At 39.8% G+C, this 20313-nt stretch overlaps 1 protein-coding gene across 1 annotated transcript in view; it reads left to right on the forward strand.

Moving 5' to 3' along the window:
- The window catches only part of CIITA (class II major histocompatibility complex transactivator), a 28757-nt gene extending 8620 nt beyond the window's left edge, over nt 1-20137 (forward strand). The window contains exons 4-21 of the mRNA XM_058816047.1: nt 417-476; nt 1773-1856; nt 2416-2478; nt 5150-5299; nt 6458-6598; nt 6733-6789; nt 7555-7611; nt 8767-8832; nt 9280-10993; nt 11107-11280; nt 12131-12202; nt 13523-13603; nt 14540-14632; nt 14988-15071; nt 15788-15871; nt 16353-16436; nt 17110-17202; nt 18095-20137. Of these exons, the coding sequence (XP_058672030.1) occupies nt 417-476; nt 1773-1856; nt 2416-2478; nt 5150-5299; nt 6458-6598; nt 6733-6789; nt 7555-7611; nt 8767-8832; nt 9280-10993; nt 11107-11280; nt 12131-12202; nt 13523-13603; nt 14540-14632; nt 14988-15071; nt 15788-15871; nt 16353-16436; nt 17110-17182 (3137 nt within the window). The 3' untranslated portion in view covers nt 17183-17202; nt 18095-20137. The remainder of the gene's footprint in view (nt 1-416; nt 477-1772; nt 1857-2415; nt 2479-5149; nt 5300-6457; nt 6599-6732; nt 6790-7554; nt 7612-8766; nt 8833-9279; nt 10994-11106; nt 11281-12130; nt 12203-13522; nt 13604-14539; nt 14633-14987; nt 15072-15787; nt 15872-16352; nt 16437-17109; nt 17203-18094) is intronic.
- Nucleotides 20138-20313: the final 176 nt, after the last annotated feature.

Genomic DNA, 20313 nt, shown 5'->3' on the forward strand with positions numbered 1-20313 from the left:
TTTGTTTTTTAAATCATTATTTTACAATCATTTGCTATAGCTATTTCTTATAAACTCTATTCTGAATCTGGAGCCATGGTATTTACTCAAGTAGCCTTTCCCTCATGTGTGATAAATCTGATTTAGAGTATCTGAACCTATGCATTGTGGGGAAACTGATTAACAGTAGCTTGTGGTTGTTGGGGGAAAATCTCTCTATTAATGTCTCCTTCTGCTTAATACTTCCTTTCTCTACTTCTCTTTTCTTGTGATCTTTATTTCCTGAACAACAAGTTACAAGAAAAACTTAATTTAACTCCTCCATTTTACTTACACTGCAGAGTTCTGTTAATGAGGATAAGCTTACTAGAGTTTTGCTGTGACATTTACTGTGTCATTACTGTGTTCCTCTTTTGTTTTTTTTCTTTTGTTGCTAGCTGAATTAGTAGAATATGTGCTCAAGGATCAGCAGGAGAAGCAGGTTGAAGACATTTTTGGTAAGATTGATATAGCTAAGAGTAACTTTCTCCATGACGGTGTTCTGTCTAACATGTGCTTCATCCCCCCAGTTTGAACACTAGCAAAGTTTCTCTACCTCTGGTATCTTCTTCTTTCCCCCTGGGTACAGTGTCCCAGGATTTTCTTGGAAAACCTGAGGATTTTATGCATTTTTGCAGGCCTTCCTCAAAGATGGCAGTTTTGTCTCTGACCAAGCTGCTGATCATGTCACCATGCCCATAGAATATGCAGAGCCTCACTGTCCAGTGCATTAATAGCTTCAATAGCATCACACCTACCCTGAGCACAGCAGGATGATACACATAAGTCCCCAGAGCACTTTGCATGTGTATAAATACAGTTTACACATGCTGATTTCTGTCCAGGATGCACAGAGCTGCCTGAGGAAGTGTCAAGTTTTACTTCTCACCCTGAGTAATGCAGCAGTGCTATTATATATATAATGAATCATTCCTTCATCCATTCTTGACTGGACACATTGCTTGGCTTGTGGTACCAAATCATTGTTTTGGTAGCAGCACAAATGCAGCTATTTACTATTCCAGAACAGATATATCAATAGTTGCCTCTTGAGAAATCCATAGAACCAGAAAGTTCACAGAATATCTGTATATCCTATTTTATGTTTGAGCAAAATAATTTGGACTAATTTACCAAAGGTCAGTATTTCCCTAGAATAATCCTGGCTGCAGGAAGCTCATATAGCTTTTCAAATGATATATACTGCTTCCTCATGTGTTTAGAATTTGCAACCAATGGCAATATTTTTTATTGGTTTTACCAAAAAACAGAATGCAATATTAGTTTTTAAGTATTTTCCAGTAAAAGTATGGTGGGGATGACTTCACAGTTCTTGCAGCACAGAATAGAAAATTGTTTTAGAACCCTTCATTCTGTCTCTTAAAGGATCTAATCCCTTTAGTACATAAATTGAGTAGTACTGTGATCACACTGTGACACAGCTGCAATGTTTTATCCTTTGCTCATCATTAGAGCATTGAGAAGTACTTATGGTTTATTAGCCACTGCCAGTAGATTAATAGTTTGCAGTTCAGAAATTAACACAGGGTGACAAAGTCTGCACTCAGAGCTCTGTGGGCTTTCTAAGATATGTGGATCTGGGTACATTTTTTATCACATTATTTGGTTTTTATCTTTTATTGGAGCATATTTCATCTTTGCTCTCTATTGGTGTGTTTATCTTGCTTTTATTCCTCTCTGTAATTTTTTTAGGAGAACAAAGTTTGACATTGGACCATATTTCATGTTTTTAGCAGGGAACCTTATTTTGGATGACATTGCTGCCGAAAACACTGAGAAATTTCCTGACATAAAGATGCAGTCATGTCTTAAACGAAGTAAGTGTAAGCAGTGAGAACATGAAAGGCTTTGTGCCTGAGTCCTAATTTGCATTCCAGCCCCTTGGCTTTAGCACAGCCCCAGAGCATTTGTCATGCAGCTCTTCAGTGACACCAGACGAGTTTCCTCTGTCTTGGTTCAGTTTTGTGGGCAGGAACTGAAAGCGGCTCTTCCAAGCGTAGAATTTACAGTTCGCAGAATTTGTTTTCCTGTAACAAAACATTAAATTAATGTTATGTTTCTTTGCATTTTTGTCATCCTCGTGGCAGTGTTGACTTTGTTTTCAGTGTATCTATAGCTCAGTAAGCATTGGCTGAACAATTGCCTTTTTAATTGCAAGAATAACAGCAAATATCTGTGGCACAAAATCTGCAGCCTAATTAAAACTTCACAGAGCAAAATAACATGAGGCTTTTCACCTTCATTTTTATACATTGGGCCTGTACAGTCCTGAAATAGCTGAATTGAAACTGGCAACACCCCCTTCTACTTAAGTTTCATGGGTAAATTTGAAATTACCAAAATTTAGCCACTTAGTATGACTTTGCTTTCTTTCAGCTTTCTTAGGCTCTGCAGCAGAGAGTTACTGTGATGCTTCAGAACCCAAATATAAGAAAATTGGTAAGTCATTGGCTGAATAAGAAAAGGTTATTGAACATATATTGTCTCATGTTCCAAAATCTCATCCTCTGTTAGGTACTGTAACTCTGTAACTCTGCCTTCCAGAAAAGTTTGCTGTCATAGATTTGATGATTTTGATCATCAGGCATTTTCATGTTTCTGCAAAAATCCCACTTTTAGATTCCTCTGACTAATTTACGATATAAAAAAATCCACATCCTCTTATCTGCAGTTATTACATTGTGTAACTTAGGATCAGCTACATGGTAGCCTAAGAACACTTGGATCCTTATGCTTCAAAAGTACATGTTCCTACCAGGTGATAGGAAAATTACTTGCTTAATATCAGCAGAGGAACAGTTGACCTTTCCTAAATCCACATGAGAGAAGAAAGAAAAATAGTGGAGACCTGGATCAGTGCCAAATTCTGTAAATTTTATCACGTACACCTTTTTTTTCCACTGGAATTTTGGAAGATGTCTCACTTGGAACAAGAAGGATCAAACCCAGGAAATGCAGAGCTATGACCTGAGTCATATTATCCATCAGGTCACAGCTCCACATGCCCTGGGTTTGATCCTCTTTCTTCCAAGTGTGACATCTTCCAAAAGTCCAGTGAAACATCCTAGTGAAAATAATAACTGTGAAGAGATGATTTCTTGGTCTAGTCCATGCTGTAAAGTCTTTTAAAACAAAGAAAGAAAGGGAGAAAGGGAAATTTCTAGGTTTTGCACATTGTTAGACCATCTACAAGACATCACCTGGGGCCAGCAGGCCGGCTGGAACTTGTCTCCCTGGTGTAAACTGGTGCTAATGTTCTCAGCCAACTGTAGCCTAAAGGGGTATCTCAGGCAGAGCTAAACCAGCAAAATACTCTTCCAAAATCCAGGTGAGAACAACCTGTTTTAGCAGCAACAGTTTTAACTATTTTCTATTGTGTTTTGGGTGGACATCTGACTCATTTTGTATCAGCACACCTCCCAAGGCTCCTAAGGGGACTCTGGCTGTACCAAAGCCCAGGGGCCATGTACATATTGGGGGGTGGCCAAAGCAGTGTGTAACCTAGAGTTCATCCAGAGTGCTGGGATCTGGGACTGCACCTCAGCACAGGGCAGGTAAGGAGCTGGCACAGACTGCCTGAAAGTCTGGGAGAATACACATGTGCACCATGACTGCCATCCATGCTGCTTTTCCAGTGTTCTTCTGGAGTTCTGAAGGAGTGGGGAGGGAGAACTGAGCAGAAAAAACATTTTTGCTAGCTCTGGGAATGATATCAGAGTTTCTACCTGCTGACTGTAGTTATTTGGACATGTGTGAAGTTCCTGGCAGTTAGTAGCTGTTAAAGGTGGATTCGTTTCTGTTTGCTTAAGTTCCTTTGTAGATTCGGCACTTTTAAAAGCCTATATTTACACCACACTACTAATAATAGTTTTCCATAAGAAAATGCCACATCAGTTCCAAAAGTCTCACCCTACAGAACCTGCATTCCAGATGAAAGGATCATCCCAGAGCTAACAGGTGCTTTGTGAAGCTGCACCCATCCTTTTTGGTGGAAGTCCTCAGAATATTATCAGTTTTTCTACTGTCCTTGACCCAGTGAAGGTGCTGAGGAAGGAAAATATACATAAGACAGTATAAGTACTGTGTAGAAAAATCTAATTGACAAAAATATGAGCTACTTGACAAAATCAGGAGTTTCTTTAACCTGTCACAGGTGTCACAGTAGGATCCTGCAAATGCAAATGCATCAGCTCTTCAGAAGTGCAAGACTACCTACAGCAAAGACAATAATGTGTATTAAAGTTCAAAGTAAGCCAAGGATGAGATTCTTTCAAAGGAATTAAATGAAATAGTGGCACAAACCCCAGACAAGTTTGTAGCTCCTAATAAAAACATCAGACCACAGAAAGTGATGAAGTACAGACTTACTTGTTGCAGCTAGACAGGAGAGGGAAGGAAAAAGCAAAACCAACTCTGAGAATAGGGGTGTTGTAAAACCAATGAAACTAACACACTAATTCAAATAAGCAGGTGTGTCTTACTTGATCTGTAGGAGTCTTTTGATAAGATGAAATTGTACAATGCACAAACATCTCACCCATTTGTTCTATTCTTGGAGGAAAAAATATGCTGCAGAGGAGATGCATCTTTAAAAGGGCTGGTGTTTGTGACTGTTCTTTGGGAGAACTTACCACACACTCTTTGTCCTTATAAGCACTGTAGTGTCTCAGTAGGGAGTCAAGGTCCCCAGTTTATTGCTTGTGGGCCTCTCTGCTTTTGTGCAATATTGAGACAGCAAACTGTGCTTGGAAAATCAGTACAGCCAATGTACTGATTGTTATGTCTTATCTGTCAGTCATCCATGTGTATGGTCATGTACATCTAGATACATCTGAAAATAAGTGAGGAAAGCTGAAGAAAAAGAAAATTTAAAGAGAAACTACAAAGAAGAAAAAGTGATCTACTACAGAATTTAATAAATACATTTTAGATTTTGAGAGCTAAATTGTTTTCAGAAAGCTATTGTGAATTGTTCTTGCTTTTGGAAAATCAAAACACAGCTGATCAGAATCAAGTGCTTTATCTTATCTACTGAGACCTCTTCTTTGGTTCCTTTAAATTCTATCAATGAGATAACTTTCTCCTTTTGTTTTGCTATTTTATTTTAAAGTGGAAGTCCCTGCATCTTCTGCAGGGAGTGGCAGTTTCTTTGCTATGCCTCTCAACAGCCACCCAGTGAGCTGCACCTCCCTAACCAACCAGCACATGTCCTGTTCTGTTCCTGCTGCCCACGGGCTGGAAAGGAGCCTCATCATTCCTGGTAGGTAGAGTACAGCTGTAGCTGTGCAGCTGTACACAGGCTGTTCTACACATGGGGAAAACTCTCTTGTAAATCTTGTCTTTGACTATGAGCAATGGCAGGAAAACAGCAAGTAAAGCAGCTCTTAAAGGTGTGGCACTCACTAAAAGAATGAAAATTATTCAAGGGAAATTAAAAGGGCATTGCTCCTAACTGAGTGGAATGAATCTTTTATTTAATTGGTGCAGGTTATAACAGAACAGTTATTTACTATATGCTAATCTGAGTAATTACTTACTTGTCTTAAGAATAGGAAGTCACAAAATTTTTCATTATTAAACTTTAATTTAGTTCCAATTTCTTTTTCACCCAGAGATTTGTAAAGGACTGAGGGATAATTACATTTGCAGCAGTAGAGCAAAGTCTAGGCTGTGATTTAGCTCATGAAAAGTGAGCAGTGATCCCACTCATGGGCTGTAGGCCCCTGGCCTGGGCCATGCTGGGTAGCAGAGGGTGCTCATGGCACACTGAGAAGTGCTAATGACAAAGGCCCAGTTCAACACCCTTCACTGTTAAGTCTGTGCTGGAAAGGAGCCAAAGCCAGTGTGTAAATTGGCAGCCTTGAAATACCTCATGTGAGCTGAAGCAACATAAAGTAGCAGAAGAAATTGTGTCCCACCTACAGAAACTCAGAGCTATGGCTGATTAAATTGCAAGCACTGAATCATCAAAAAACTTTCCCAGTGTGGATTGAGAGGGAGGGTGCTTGTACAACCTGCATGATGTGCAGTTATTTGGGAAGGATGTAGTGCAAGGAAGGTAAATTAAATGCAGATACATACTATTTACACATTTTCACTTCTCTGGATCTTTGACTGTACATTTACAGACTTTGCCTTAAGCACTTTTCCTTATGATAATAGAATTTCTCTTTAGACTATTGAAAACAGTAGCTGCTAAAAGCTGGGTAATCCCTTGCATTTCAAGCTCATCATACCTTGTAATAATTCTTTTTTTAATGGGTTCTATGGACGTCATGTGATCCTGTGAATTCTCCACTGGGAAGATTTGCCTATAAGCTGCCAGAAAGTACTGTTAGAAAACTTTCTCTCTCTCATAAAGCTTTAGAAGGCAGAACCCTTTAAAAATAGAAGAGTAATTATTCTGCACTCATTTCAGGATTGTCAGAACCTTTGACCTCAGAGTGCCTACCAGCCAGTGTAAAAGGGTACCAAGAGAATCCAGGCTTGGCAGGTGCTCCTCAGCAGATATTTAACTTTGTTCTTGAAAATGGCACATCTGAAGTTATAGTATATCCAGGTAAGAGCGATAGCTTTTTATCCCCATAAAGAGGCATAAAGTGCTAAAAAAATCAATGCTGCCAACAGCAGCATTGATTAAATCCAGTTACTGATAGCTATGATATGCTGAAACTATGCTTTGTTTCTTGCCAGTGCTGACATCTTCCACAGAAACAGTCATGTCTCCCATTTTTCCAGTTAATTTATGTGGTAAGTAGAAAATTGGGGTTTATTGGGGTAGTAGTAGAAAATTGGGGTACAGCACTTTGAACTGGGAGAGAAACCATATTGCTTCTACTCAAAGCCTGTTCTCCCCTTCAGACTTTACTCCTATTGACCTTAAAAAACCAAAACTGGATGGTATTTCCTTCTTTGTATTGGTCACTGGCTGCTTACTCTGATCCAAAATGTACAGATAGGAGTGGTAGAGCTTCAGGTTCAGCAGCCAATCCCCTGTGTTTGCTATGACATCCAGTTTCAGAAAGAAGTCAGGTTTAGTTAAAACAATGCAAAGCCCAGGGTGCTGGAGCACCCTCAGGAAGGGGGAGATGATCTGATGCTGGCATGGCCTGAGCATCTGAAATGCTCAGTGCTGGCAGCCACACTGCACCCAGCTCCCATGGAAGACCCAAACCCAACTTATTTAACTAAGCAATACTGAAAGCTAATGCACAGAATGGTTTATAATGAAATCAGAGCCTTGGTCAGGATTTAACAGTCCCACTTCAGGTAACAAACTTTCCCTCCAGCCCTCAGAGGGCTGTTGGAACCCAGAGGTTGGTATCAGTGCTGTTGCTGGTCCCTGTGCCCAGTGCAGGAGTTTGTTGCCCTCTGGTGGCTTCCACTCCCCCAAAAGCAAAAGTATAATATGGAGATTAAGAGGCAAATATCCCTAGGTGTGGGGGAGTCTTTGTAAATTGTATTTCCTTTTTATGTAAATAAACAATGCCAGTAATTCCAACTGATTTACTGCAGCACAACATACGTATACCACCAGCCCTGGAATTCCCGATGCAGCAGCAGCAGATAAATGTAAGATGCCAAGCCAGTTTTTCTTTTACTCTTTTAAAAGTTCTTCACTCCTACCTGCTTTGAATAGTTTCCCATCTAAATGTCTCATTACAGATTATTTTTTCTGTTCTTCCATTCTGTTTTCTTAGTTAATAAAATAAACAGTAAATAAAAAACAGATGCTTGCCCAACCTTTCTTTATTTAATATCTTTCTTACTGGAGGCCTGTGGTGCTTCCCTTTAGAAGCAATTGTGAACTCTAACCATTCTGAAAGTTGCTGACATGCAGGGTAGGAATTAATTTCCAGATCTCTGAAATTGTAAGATTTGTATTTCTTTTAGATCATATTCTATATCAAGATGATCAAGATGATTCTGGTATGAAACACATTTGTGCATATTTAGGGAGATTAATCTGTTTTAGTTTAGGTAATTTTTTGCACATCTCTGCTGTGTGTGGTTACAGGGTTCTGAGGTTGAGTTTGTTACAGCCTGTCAATTTAAATTCTGTCTTGCATCTGCAAAGCTTTTCCTACCAAAAGTTTTGTCAAAACTGATACTCTGCAATTACCAATCTGAAGAAAATGTGTTCTCTCTGAAAAATTCCCAATTCCTTTGTGTAAAGGAGACACTGTTCACCTGACCCAACTGCAAAAGTCTGCAGTAGTTTGAAAGCAAACAGGTGAAAAGAAAGAAAACTGGACAGCAATGGGACTTTGTCAGGGAGAGTAATGGGTAAACACTGTTACCAGGAGTCACTTCTCTGTGACATTCATCTTTAGTGCTTGGTTACAAGGTGTAGAATAAAAAAAAAGAAAACTATTGCTTTTGAAGACATAAAGAAGCACTATGTGTGAACACGAATTTATGCAAAACACTGACATTTGAAAAGAACAGTGAATGTCACCTGGAAATGGTAAATCTGCTTCCCACAACTGTCAGAACAGCTGTGGTCTTGTTTGATGCCATTCTGCCTCTATCAGTGCACATCAGCAGAATTCTACTTGTGGGAGAATTTTATTCATTTTTCCTTGTAAAATGAACAAAATATCTCTTACTCTGAATATGTGCTACAATGAACTTGGAAATTTGCATTAATCTTATTGTTAAAATTAGTAAAGCTGAATCGGTGATTATCTAGGTGTCTTTGTCAAGTATATTGTTTTGTTTCTCCAGATTTAGAGAAATTTCAAGAAGTTCAAGATTCCATAATTCCTTCTGATGAACCTTTCAAAAGACCAGGTGAGTTTAGAGCTCTTGAACTTAAACCTTCCAATATTTTTTGGAAAAAGATTCTGTGTTTCTTTCCATACAGAGAAGCTCCTTGTAGGAATTATTCAACAATTTGTGAAGCTGTTCTGAGGGTCTGAACACAATTCCTGGTTTCAAGATATTAGACTTGGCTTCCTGTAGATATCTAGCTGTAGTAGCTGCTTAGCAGCTCAGCGTACTTCACTGGTTTTATCATCTGTACAGAGAGCTCCACAGTTATTCAGTTCATGGATGTGAAAGTGTCTGTTGTGCCTGCACTTCTCAGCTGCAGTAGCATGGAGTAAATCCAGCCCTATGGGCTTTATGGGAATGCCTGTGCTTTCACCATATTGCAATCAGGCACTTAAGCCACCATGAAATGATGTTGTAATTTGTGGACTGGTTCCTTCAGTTTGTGTGTGCTCTTTATTTCTCTAGAGCAAGTGGAAACTTTCTGTTCATCCCTTAAGGATTATTTCCGAGACACGTGCAAATCTGTGACCATGGAGCGGGAAGTAAATCTGGATCACCTGTTCATTGATGGGACACTTGTTCAAAGTCAAACTGAAACCAAGACTGGAAAGAACAGTGCAAAAGCAATGGAAAAGGAGCTGGTAACCTGCAGCCTGCAAGAGAAGGAAAAGACAGCCATTGATAGAAGCCAAATATTTCAAATCCCACAGCGTAAAGACTTAGAGACTAAAGTGATTGTGGTGCTGGGGAAAGCAGGAATGGGCAAAAGCATTCTCGTTCAGAAGATCTGCCAGGACTGGTCCAATGGAGAGTTTTCTCAGTTTGAATTTGTATTTTGGTTTGACTGCAAAATAAGCTTGCCTGAGAAGCAATACAGCCTGAAGGAACTACTGCTTAAATTTTTTGTAAAGCCTCAAGAGGGAAGCAAAGAGATCTTTGAGTATATATTGCAAAATCCTGATAAAGTCCTTCTGATTTTTGACGGTTTTAAAGGGTTGCACGATCACGAGAATTTTCCTCGTTGCTCAGCCAGCCAGCCTGAAAAGGATTTGTGCAGCATAAAGGAGCTGCTTTCAGGACTCATCCAGAAAAAGATACTCAATGGCTGTACTTTATTATTTACAGCAAGGCCAAAAGACAAACTGTACCAGTTCGTGTCCAAAGTGGATAAGACTATTGAAATTGTAGGATTTTCCCCTCAGCAGAGAGAACTGTACATAACCAAATACTTTGAAGAATCACTCTACTGTGATAGTGCACTGAAATTAATCAAAGAGTGTGAGTACTTGTTCAGTCATTGTTACAGTCCTGTTATGTGTAGATTTGTTTGTTTTCTCTGTGAGACAGTGCTTGAAATGGGAGAGAAAAGTCTTCCTTCAACTCTTACTGAAGTCTTCCTGAAATTTTTTCAGCAGAAGATAATGTTTATGCAAACAGATGTTACAAATGTTACAACCACAAAAAATCAAGAGAATCTTGCTACCCTAGCTCGTGTAGCCTGGTGTCTTGGAGAAAAGCACCAAAGTGCCATGAAAAGTGATCTTATTCCTTCTAAGGAAGTTAAAGAGTTTGCTCTGAAGTATGGGTTCTTCCTGCCATTTGCATTCCCTAGACATTCAGATAGTGAAGAAGAGGAATTTGGGTGCACATTCTCTGATTTTGTCATTCAGAATTTCTTGTGTGCGCTTCACCTTTTGTTAGCAGAAGAGCTCAAGGATAAAAATCTAACAAAGTACCTGTCTTTTCTATCCAAGAAGAAAAAACCTTATAACTGGTTAGATTTAATGCCTCGGTTTGTGGCTGGTTTGATGTTTCGCCAGGATGATCCCTGCTTCTGCTCTCTTTCAAATGAGGATGAAAATCAATCAACCAAGAAGCAGAAGACGCTCTTGAAATACATTAGAAGGCTGCAGATTGATACTCTCTGTCCAGAGAGGTTGCTGGAGCTTTTGTGTTGTGTTTATGAAACACAGAACAATTATCTCCTTCAGCACGTGGCCTTAAGGCTCGAGCCAAAGTTGTCTTTTCTGGGCATAGCTCTTACACCACCTGATGTCCATGTACTGCACTCTGTTTTGAAAAGGTCAAGAAAAGAGTTTTCCTTGGATTTGCAGAACAGCAGCATCGACATGCAAGGGCTGCAGGCCTTGGTCAGCCTGAGGAATGTGACATCGTTCAGGTTGGTCACTCTCTGTACCCCACAGCATCATCCACAGCCCTGTGTGTAAATGACACTTTCATGCAACAACAGCAGTCACATCTGTTGGTTTTGCATGTTTTGTCACTTCACAGGGCTTCCCTCAGTGACACAGTCAGGCTCTGGAAATCTTTAGAACAGACAAAAGACTACGAACTGCTGAAAGCATCCACAGAGAAATTTGTTCTTGATCCCTTTAAGGCAAAGACAATGAAGGACATCAGTGACCTCTCCGACCTTGTGGAGATGCAGGAGAAGATGATGAATTGGTAGGATCATTTATGGTCAAAACTCCTCTTATACCAACTGATACCAATAGCAGTTTATGAAAACAGGGTTTCACCACCAGTGCTGGACAATGGAGTTGTCTGCTTGTCCAGAGGAGTAACTAAGGCAGTGCAAGCTCCTGGGTCATCTCAGGGGGTTCTCCCACCCCCATGTGAGGTGGATGTCATAGCAGGGATGAGCAGTGACAGCACTGTGCAGAGCAGTCACCAAAACTGCCACTGAAAAAGCCAGCTGTCATTCCTCTTTAATCTCTTCCAATTCCTTTCAGTTACAGAACTTGGGCTGATTCTTTCTCCCTGTAGTACCTGGGCATAAATTAAAGCCTGTTTTGCATTGGTCCCAAAGGGGCTAAGTCAGTCCTTTAGCCCAGGAGATAAAATCTTGTGTTGCATGGTCTAGAAACCCTGGGTTCCATTCCTGCTGCTGATGTAGCTGGGGGATTGGTTGCAATTAAAAACATGCAGAAGTAAAATTTTGTTGTTTGTTTTGGGTTTTTTTAATGATGACTTCTATTTTAACATGGGTGGAGTATTTTGATTAAGAGATAGACAAAATAGTTTCATGTTTGACAGAAAATAGTTGATTTAGAAAAATGTATTTTCAAGTTTTATTGGAAAAAGAGCAAACAATTGCACTATGAAAGGCAAATATTGGATTGAAATTACTCAGGTGAAGAGAGGTTAGAGCAGAAGTTACTCTAAAGTTTCCTGGTTCCTCAGTTAATGCAACAGTGGTTAATTTTCTGTGGAAATTTGTTAACAGATTATTTTTAAAGCAGTCTTTGGCTGCTAAATTTTTTATCATACTCTGATTCTACTGTTATTTATTTAGTCTGCAAGAAGCATCTGGTTGCACCAGCTATGAAATTCCTGCCATCAGAAACCTCAGAAAACTGGAATTTGCGTAAGTGCTGAACTTCTACTGATTGAGGTGGTCCTGGTTAAGAGGAGCAGTCATGGATGTTGGCTACAGCCATGGCACTGATGTACAGTCAGCTGAAAGCACTGAGTAAACCCCAATTAATTGCTATCTTGCTTTTCTCTGAACTAGATTTATTAATTTATGGCCAAAACTCAAAGAACATTATTTCTGACTCCTGCAGCAATACAGATCAACAGGGCTCTACCTTTTTTTTTTTTTTGTTTTAGTACAAGTTATCTCCTGACCATAAGGTACTGATCTTGTGCCACAGGGCATAAAATATTTTGATTGTGATCCAACTACCTGGAAAATATTTTTTCCCCCAGAAATGGTGAACTTTTCTATCTGAGTTTTCTGACATAATTTTCTACCCTATCAGAGCTAAGGCCATGAGAGGATTACATCAGAAAATGCCTCCCAAATAAATTATTTAGCACCCATTGCCTGGAAGATGGAAGGTTGACTTGGTAACACTACTTTAAAAGTGAGGTTTTAGTAACACTTTTTTCCCCCCAAACTGTAAGCAGCCTCCAAGGCTATTCCATTGCTCAAAATATCCTTCCATAGCATGTGGATTTGTTCGGACAGAAACTGCAGCAGTGCAATGGAGAATTCTCATCAGGTGTTCTCACCTGTTTCCTGCTCTGTAAATCTAACACAACCTGGCACAGCTATGCTTGGCCTCACTTCTGATTTTGTGCTGCTTTCTCTTCTAATTTCCTCTTCCAATTTCCCTTTATTTAAATTTTCTTTAAAATGCTAATCCTTTTAAATAACTGAACTTGTTTTGATACCAAAGAAACTCCAAATAGGATATGAGAGACAAATGCTTGGAGCATGAATATCAAAGTGCAATTTGTGCTTCAAGCTGCAGTGAAATGTTGATCTTAAGTTAGACTGAATTGTTATTAGTTGGGGGAAAATAACTTTGTTTCCATTTCTCAGTTATACTGAGATAGATGTGTATTTCATCTCAAGATTATACTTACAGTGAAAAACCTGAAAAAGATAAAGAACAGAAATATAAGAATCTAAAACAAGTGAGATAAGTCTTGCAGAGAGGAACAAAAAGTGGCAAATGTCCCACTGCTGCTGTGCAAGCTCTGTCCTGGACTTAGCCTTGTTGGTCTTCATCTGGAGGCTTCACAGCAGAATTCCTTGGGGCAGGTTGTAGGGAATGGCTGCTTCTGAGGGTGTAAACTAGCTTGTATTGGGAGCTGCAGGGAAAGAACTCAAAAATTCCTGAGTTTTGCTGCTTGTGAGCCTGTGAAAAACCTGCTGCCTGTCTGTATTTTCTTCCAGGCTGGGTCCAGCATGTGGCCTTCAAGGATTGCTAAAACTTGTGAAAATTCTTGCAGCATTTCCATCACTTCAGCATTTAGAGTGAGTTCTGCTAAAGATGAACTTTGCTAACATTTCTCCTCAACAGCCCTCGATGATGGAGAAGCTCTTGTACACAAGAAACATTTTATTTGCCAACTTGACTCCTTGTTTGATGACCAAACTGACCAGCAGAAACATTCCCAAACTGTAACAGCACCCTAAAAGCTGACACTCCCCATCCTGCCTGGAGACAGCAGGTGGTGTTTTGTTCAGAACCCTGAGTCCCTTCCTGGGGTGTTCCTGGGTGAAGGGTGAAGGTTCAGTGCAGAGCCCCTGGGGGCCCCCTTCCCTGCCCCACCACTGACAACTCCTGACTTCACTGGAGCTCCAGGACATCCATGACAAACCAACTCTCTCTTAGTTCTGAGCTTCTTTGCACTAGAATCAAGTGTAGCAGCAGTAGGCAGGGGTGTGCATGGCACCTGTGGGAAGGTTCTTGGGTTTTGGGAGGGCCTTTGGATATATCAAATATATCCCAGCATTATCTGTCAGATTAGAAGGGGATCCAGTATCTGAAATTCCAGTATCTGACTAGATACGAGGAAAACTTCATTTTTAATACTTCCTCTCTGGAGAAGGAGAGGTTTAGGCAAGGGTTTACAGCCTCTGCTGGATTTTGTCAGTTCTGTATTTTTGTGTGCACAGGAAATCTCCTTTCAGCTTAGCTGGAACACAGCTATTTCATAACTATTTTAATAATGTTGCATATCAAAGGAAATGGGTCAAGGCATTCAACTAGTAAAAAAAAATTCTTATGCTTTAAATTTGGGCAGCAGAAAGCTGCCTATTAGAGAAGCTGTTATTTGTGTGATGCTTCATGCTGATTGAGGCTACTGCAGAAAAGCTTTTCAAGATAGATAGAATGGTCTCTGAGGTGAATAGACCACAAAAATTTAGATTAAAAGGGAAGCTAATTCTCTTTTTGTCATCACACAGCCTTGATGCTCTGAGTGAAAATGGCATAGGAGATGAAGGAGCAAAGAGTCTATCTGAAGTCTTTCCAACCCTGACATCACTGGAAACATTAAAGTAAGTGCATTAAAGTAACATTAAAGTAAGGTTAACAGTTCAGGGAAATTTTGAGAAGAAACAGATTAAACCTAGAGACTTAAGGGACTCTCTGTTAACAATTATGGGTAAAAGTATCCCATGGGCATGGAAGACCAATGAGCCTGTGGAGATACTTAATCAGTACATTCATTAGACAAATAGATTAATCCTTCCTGACTTCTCTTCAAGGGCTCTATCTTGCCTTTTTCTCTGTATTTGGTCTAAACAGACTGTCCAAATTATATTTTTTAAAAATTGAAAATTAATTTCCCCCCACAATGTAATAAATCAGAATAAATGTGCTCAACTAACGAAGTGATCTCACTTACTGTAGTTTATCACAGAATAAAATAACAGACCTGGGTGCAGAGAACCTTGCTGCAGCTCTCCCTTCCTTGTCTTCCTTAAAAACACTAAGGTGAGTAGTTGTATCCTGTTGTTTTGAAAGCACACCTTGCTGTCTCTGTCAGAAACTACTGAACAGGGAACAAAGAGGTAACACTGCAGCAGCCAAGTTTTCACTTCATTTTTGCATAAAGTCTTCAGAAAGAACAGGAGTATGACATGCAGAAGGATATTTGGGAATAGAGCAAGGACTGGGCTGATGTTTAAATCCAGTCCATAATACCCAGTTATGAATCCTGCCCTGCACAGATGTGCACCACATCTGTTGCAAATCCAAAGCTGTGTTTGCTGATATGGGGACCATGGCCCATCCCACTGCACTGGGGAATCTGGCACAGGCCTTAGGGAAGCAGGGAATGCAAGGAATCCTGGTGTGAAATTCTGGAGTAGTTTGGTGGTGTGGAAATCTTTTGAATGCTGTACCCCAAATCTTTAGGCCTGATTTTTTTTGGCAGATTTTTAATTTGACCTGTGTGGACAGAAATGTTCTTATTATCCATAGAATAATAGAATCTAGACCTTTTTTGCTGTACCTGTGCTAGGTGAAGAAGGATGTGACCATTTGCCTTACTTGATACAGGAAATATGAATGTGTGCATTAAACTTTAACTGCAAATAAGCATAAAATGAAAGTTGAGATGTACTTACCATATCTGAAAACCCTTGATCTAATATCTATGTACATTATCCGTTATTCAATTGTGACTCTTCTGGTTTGGTTTTCTGCAGCTTGTACAATAACAACATTTGTGACTTTGGAGCAGAAAATCTGGCCAAGGTTCTTCCTGCAATGACATCTTTAAGAGTGCTAGAGTGAGTATGAAATCTTTGAGATGGCCCAGGAAAGCTTACTTCATTGGAGACTGAAAATACAAATATTCCATGTTTGGTTCTGGAGGAGACAGAAACTGAGGAAGATTTTGGGAAAATTTCACAGGAGAAATGTGCTTCTACAGAGTCCAGCTAGTCAGTGATTAGAAAGGATTAAGGAACAGTTCACCATAAACCCAGAAATATTGGTGTTAAGGTGGGAGAATAGGCTCATGGGGGAGCTAGAGAATGACCTCAGGAACATGGAAAAAGGAATGCCTCAGATGAATTAACATAATGAAGTTCCCATTCAACCTTCTGAGTATATTGTTACAGGTTTTTTGAACTGACAATCTATTTTGGGATTTTTCCTTTTTCTTTCTTACCCCATCTGCAGATTAACCTATATAGTATTTTTTATTTTGAATAAAATGTTTGATTACACCATTTGATTTGGATTAACAAAGTTGTTTTTATTCCTCAGTGTTCAGTATAACAAAATAACTGGTGTTGGAGCCCAGCAGCTGACTGACAGCCTACGAAAATGTCCCCAAATGAAGAACCTGGTGTAAGTCTCTTGACAGGCTGTTTGCTGTACCTTCATCCTGTAAAACTGGGTTAGCAATCATGCTAAAGCTGCCTTCTGGATTTGTCAGATTTAAAAGAGGCACAAACAAAGACATCAGCAACATACAAAAGCAGAGTTTTTTTTTAAATGTTGTCTCCGGTTTCAGCTGCATTAATTCCCAGTAGTCCTAGGCAATCGAGCTTGTCTTGACTGAAACAGTTTCCACTGAGCCTCCCTTTGTTAATCTTCTACCCTCCCAGAGAACCAGACCTACTCTGTGCTGCACCACTTCTGTTTGAGGGATAAACAATGAGCAGCCATCATTAGAGGCTAAATAGACTGAAGCTACGGGTACACATTGAGAGGAAGGGAGTTTGATGGAAGGTCAAAAAATTAGTTACAGAGACAGGAGTGCAGTTGTGTAACCAGAGTCAGCAAGATTATGGAGTACTGAACTGGTTTTTTCTAAATCAAAATGCATTTTCCTTTGCTCCATAGCTTACATACTTTCACAGGAGGATAGTCAAAGGACAACATTAAAGCAAAGAAAGAAAGAAAGAAAACAACAGCAACAACAACCAGAAAAAGGCACAAACACATCAAACACACCAAAAGAAGGTAAAACAAACTGCACTTCTTAAGATCTCTTTTCTTTCTGAATTTGCCCTTACAGGATGTGGAATCCCACCATTCCCTACGGAGTTCTTGAACACCTTCACCAGCTGGACTCCAGGATCAGTGTGTAGATTCAGAGGATTCCATAAAGGTAACAAATCATGGCTCCCTGAGAAAACCAGGTTTGTTTCTGTGGGAGCTGTTGATTCCAGGCTCACTACAGCAGGCACAGTAACAGCATCCATGTGCCCATGGGCAAGTCTGGAGATGGTGCCCTAGAGTGGCACAGAGCAGTGTCACATCAGGCCCTCTTTCCCTGCACTCATCTTGCACCTCCCTCCTCCCTGGATCTGCACTAGCACACTGCAAGTGCTTTATTAAGAAAAATGGACCTCTAGAACTCCCAGTCCAGCCCAGTTCAGTGACTGGCAGCTGCCCTGCTTAGCTTCTCATTTTTGTTGGGAAAAACTAAAGCTCTGTGTACTTCTCATGTTTAATAGATGAGTTCTGTACTCCTCAGAACTTGTTTTGTGCTGGTTTTTAGTAAGTCCTTTCACTTTTCCTTTGTTGAATACAAATCCTCAACAGCTGCTTGTGTGCCTGTGCAGCTGTACCTGTACAGTACTCAGAGCAAAACACTCCCTCCTACATTCCTAGTTCTGTGTTATTGTGTGGTTTAGCCACTGGCAGCCACTTTTACTTCATTGCCTGCACAGTTTCAAGGATCCTTGAAGTAATTGCAGCAGTGAAGAATTGTGGTGCTCCTTACTAGCCTACAGTGAACTAAATCTTTGTCCTGTTGAAAAGCCCTACCTTCCTGAGAAAGGACACCAGGGATATGATCACTGTAAGGAAACCTGCATTAGCTCTGAGGATAAATAGCAGCAGGAACTCTGGATTCTGTCTCCCAACCTTGAACCATTCAGCATCCACCAGCCACTGTTGTCTGTTTACACAAATCATTAAATCTATGATTTTTGTAATCTTAATGGTGGTTAATGTGACAGGTGTACATCTAATGTTCTGTATTCATCATTTCACAGGTGTCATAAAGAAGAGGGGAGGGTGTCCTCTGTCCTTTCCTGTCTTCTTGCTGCTTTATGAATTGGTGTTCTCATGTTTGTTGCAAAAAATAACATTGCAGTTTCTAAGCGATGCTTAAATTGGATGAATTATAGAGTTTTAAAATGCTATTCAAAGACCCAGCTGTATTTCTACTTAAATAGTAAAAGTTAAGCAACATCAAAGATGAAAAGAGCACCTGGATACTGTGACCACCATTAAAGGAGACCAGGATGCACAAGGATATTGTGAGTATAAAATTCCATCAAGTCATCGAAGAGTAAACTGAAAGCTGCTCAACCTGCAACATCTGAAGCACTGACAGATCAAATCTGATTGTTTACTTCATGGTGCCAATGGTAACTGCCATCAAATTTGGTCTGATGATTTTGGACTTCCAAAGCTCAAGGTTAAACATTTCACCTCTCTGTATGGACTGATTGGAAGCACTAGGGTGAGAAGCATAAAAAAGAGTCATCAGCCCTAGAAAGTGTTCTGATAAGATTATCCACAAGATTCTAGAAGTTGCTATTTTCTTCACTAGTAATCAGTGCTGCTTTAAGGGATAGAAACATGTCTTCTATGACTTGTTACAGAATCCTTCAAAAAAATTGGGAAAAATAAGTAACGAGAAGAAAGAAATTGAAAGTGTAAAATGATGAAGCATTATTCTAAAATTACTGCAGAAATCCAAATAGATAAAAATAGCCAGTTTATGGCAGACCAATCCTCAAACAATTTTTGAAGTTTTTTACTATGTCTCAAATGAGAACTCTGAATTCATATACCTGGATTGGTATTTAATTTCTTAAATGCAGCTGGGCAGCATAAATGTTTACAAGCACCAGTTTTATACTTGACAGTGATATCACTACTGTGTGTAGTTTATGTGGCCTTCTGGCTCAGAGTTATGAGTAGCCAGGCAATCAACAAAAGCACATCTCAAAGCACTATCATGTCTATGCTGCTGGTCTCAGTCATATGTGGGCCAAATATTCATCCTGCTGACTGCAACAGCAAACCATTTGTCTCTTTTATTATTTTCTTTCTGCTCTGTGAACATGAAGAGAAGTTAAAATTGTACAGAGGCAATTGTCAGGTCAGGAGCACCATTCTGGCTTCCCATCCAGATAAAGTCTAAGACAGAACAACAAAAAGGGATGGAAAAAGCTAGGAATGCTCAAAATGCTACAAATTGGGAAGTCTTTACTTCACAGTTAGCTCAGGGTTAGTTCAACAACCTCTTTGAAATCTTTTCTGCTAGGAAGCACTGACAATACTGACCCAAGGATCTGTGCAAACTAGAATCTCTCAACTAACCTCTCAAATACTCTGTTTCTTGGTCTTTAAAAATTCACAGATTTAAACAGCTCAAAATCACATCATTCATTTTCTTTCCAGCAAGTTCTGCTCCTCTGCTTAAGTTTCAGTGCCTGCAGAATCTTGACAGCAGGGATGTGGACAAATTAAAGAGAGTGAACAAATTAAAGAAAGAAGGGATAAAGGAAGGTCTGTTTGTTGTTTCTGAGAGCAGGGAATCAGACATAAGGTGTAGAGGAAGAGAAAGCCAGGAGGAAAAACCCTGTGGAGAATATGATTGTAATTAGAATTTGTATTTTTCTCAACTATCTGCATGGTTCTTCTTTATAGTCAAACTCTAGCCAGAGCCATGGATAAAAATCTTATTTATCCTCTCCTCTTGGAGCTGCTTGAATGGGAGGTAGTTTGAGCCAAATGTGGTGTGATATTCCCATTAGCCTGTGGCACTCCAGCCATGCACATCCTTGTCTTGACCTCTCCTAGCTAAGCTTTGGCTGACAAATGCCCTTTAGGGATATTTTCTGCAGCTGCACTTTACCGTGACTGAGTCTCAGAATGTGCTCAATATTCCACAGGCAGCTGAATGTTGCAGGATGATGTCTGGACTACTAAAATCATGTTGGCTGTACTACTGTTCTCTGAGTTAGTGGGAATGTATGTTTATAATGTACAGGTTGTAAATTTTGATACAGTGTTTTGGTTGTCTTTACACATCTTTTTTAACCGATTAATAAAAGTAAGTATTCTGTTCAACAGTACCTTCTAGTGCCCGTTGAAATTTTGATTTTTCTCTTGGAAACACTGAAACCACACAGCAACTGCTGGCTTCTGCCACAGTAACAGGTTTGGGGCTTTGTATTGCAGGCTAATGGAAAGCACT

The sequence above is a fragment of the Ammospiza caudacuta genome, chromosome 17 (genome assembly GCF_027887145.1).
Source record: "Ammospiza caudacuta isolate bAmmCau1 chromosome 17, bAmmCau1.pri, whole genome shotgun sequence".
Lineage (NCBI taxonomy): Eukaryota > Metazoa > Chordata > Aves > Passeriformes > Passerellidae > Ammospiza > Ammospiza caudacuta.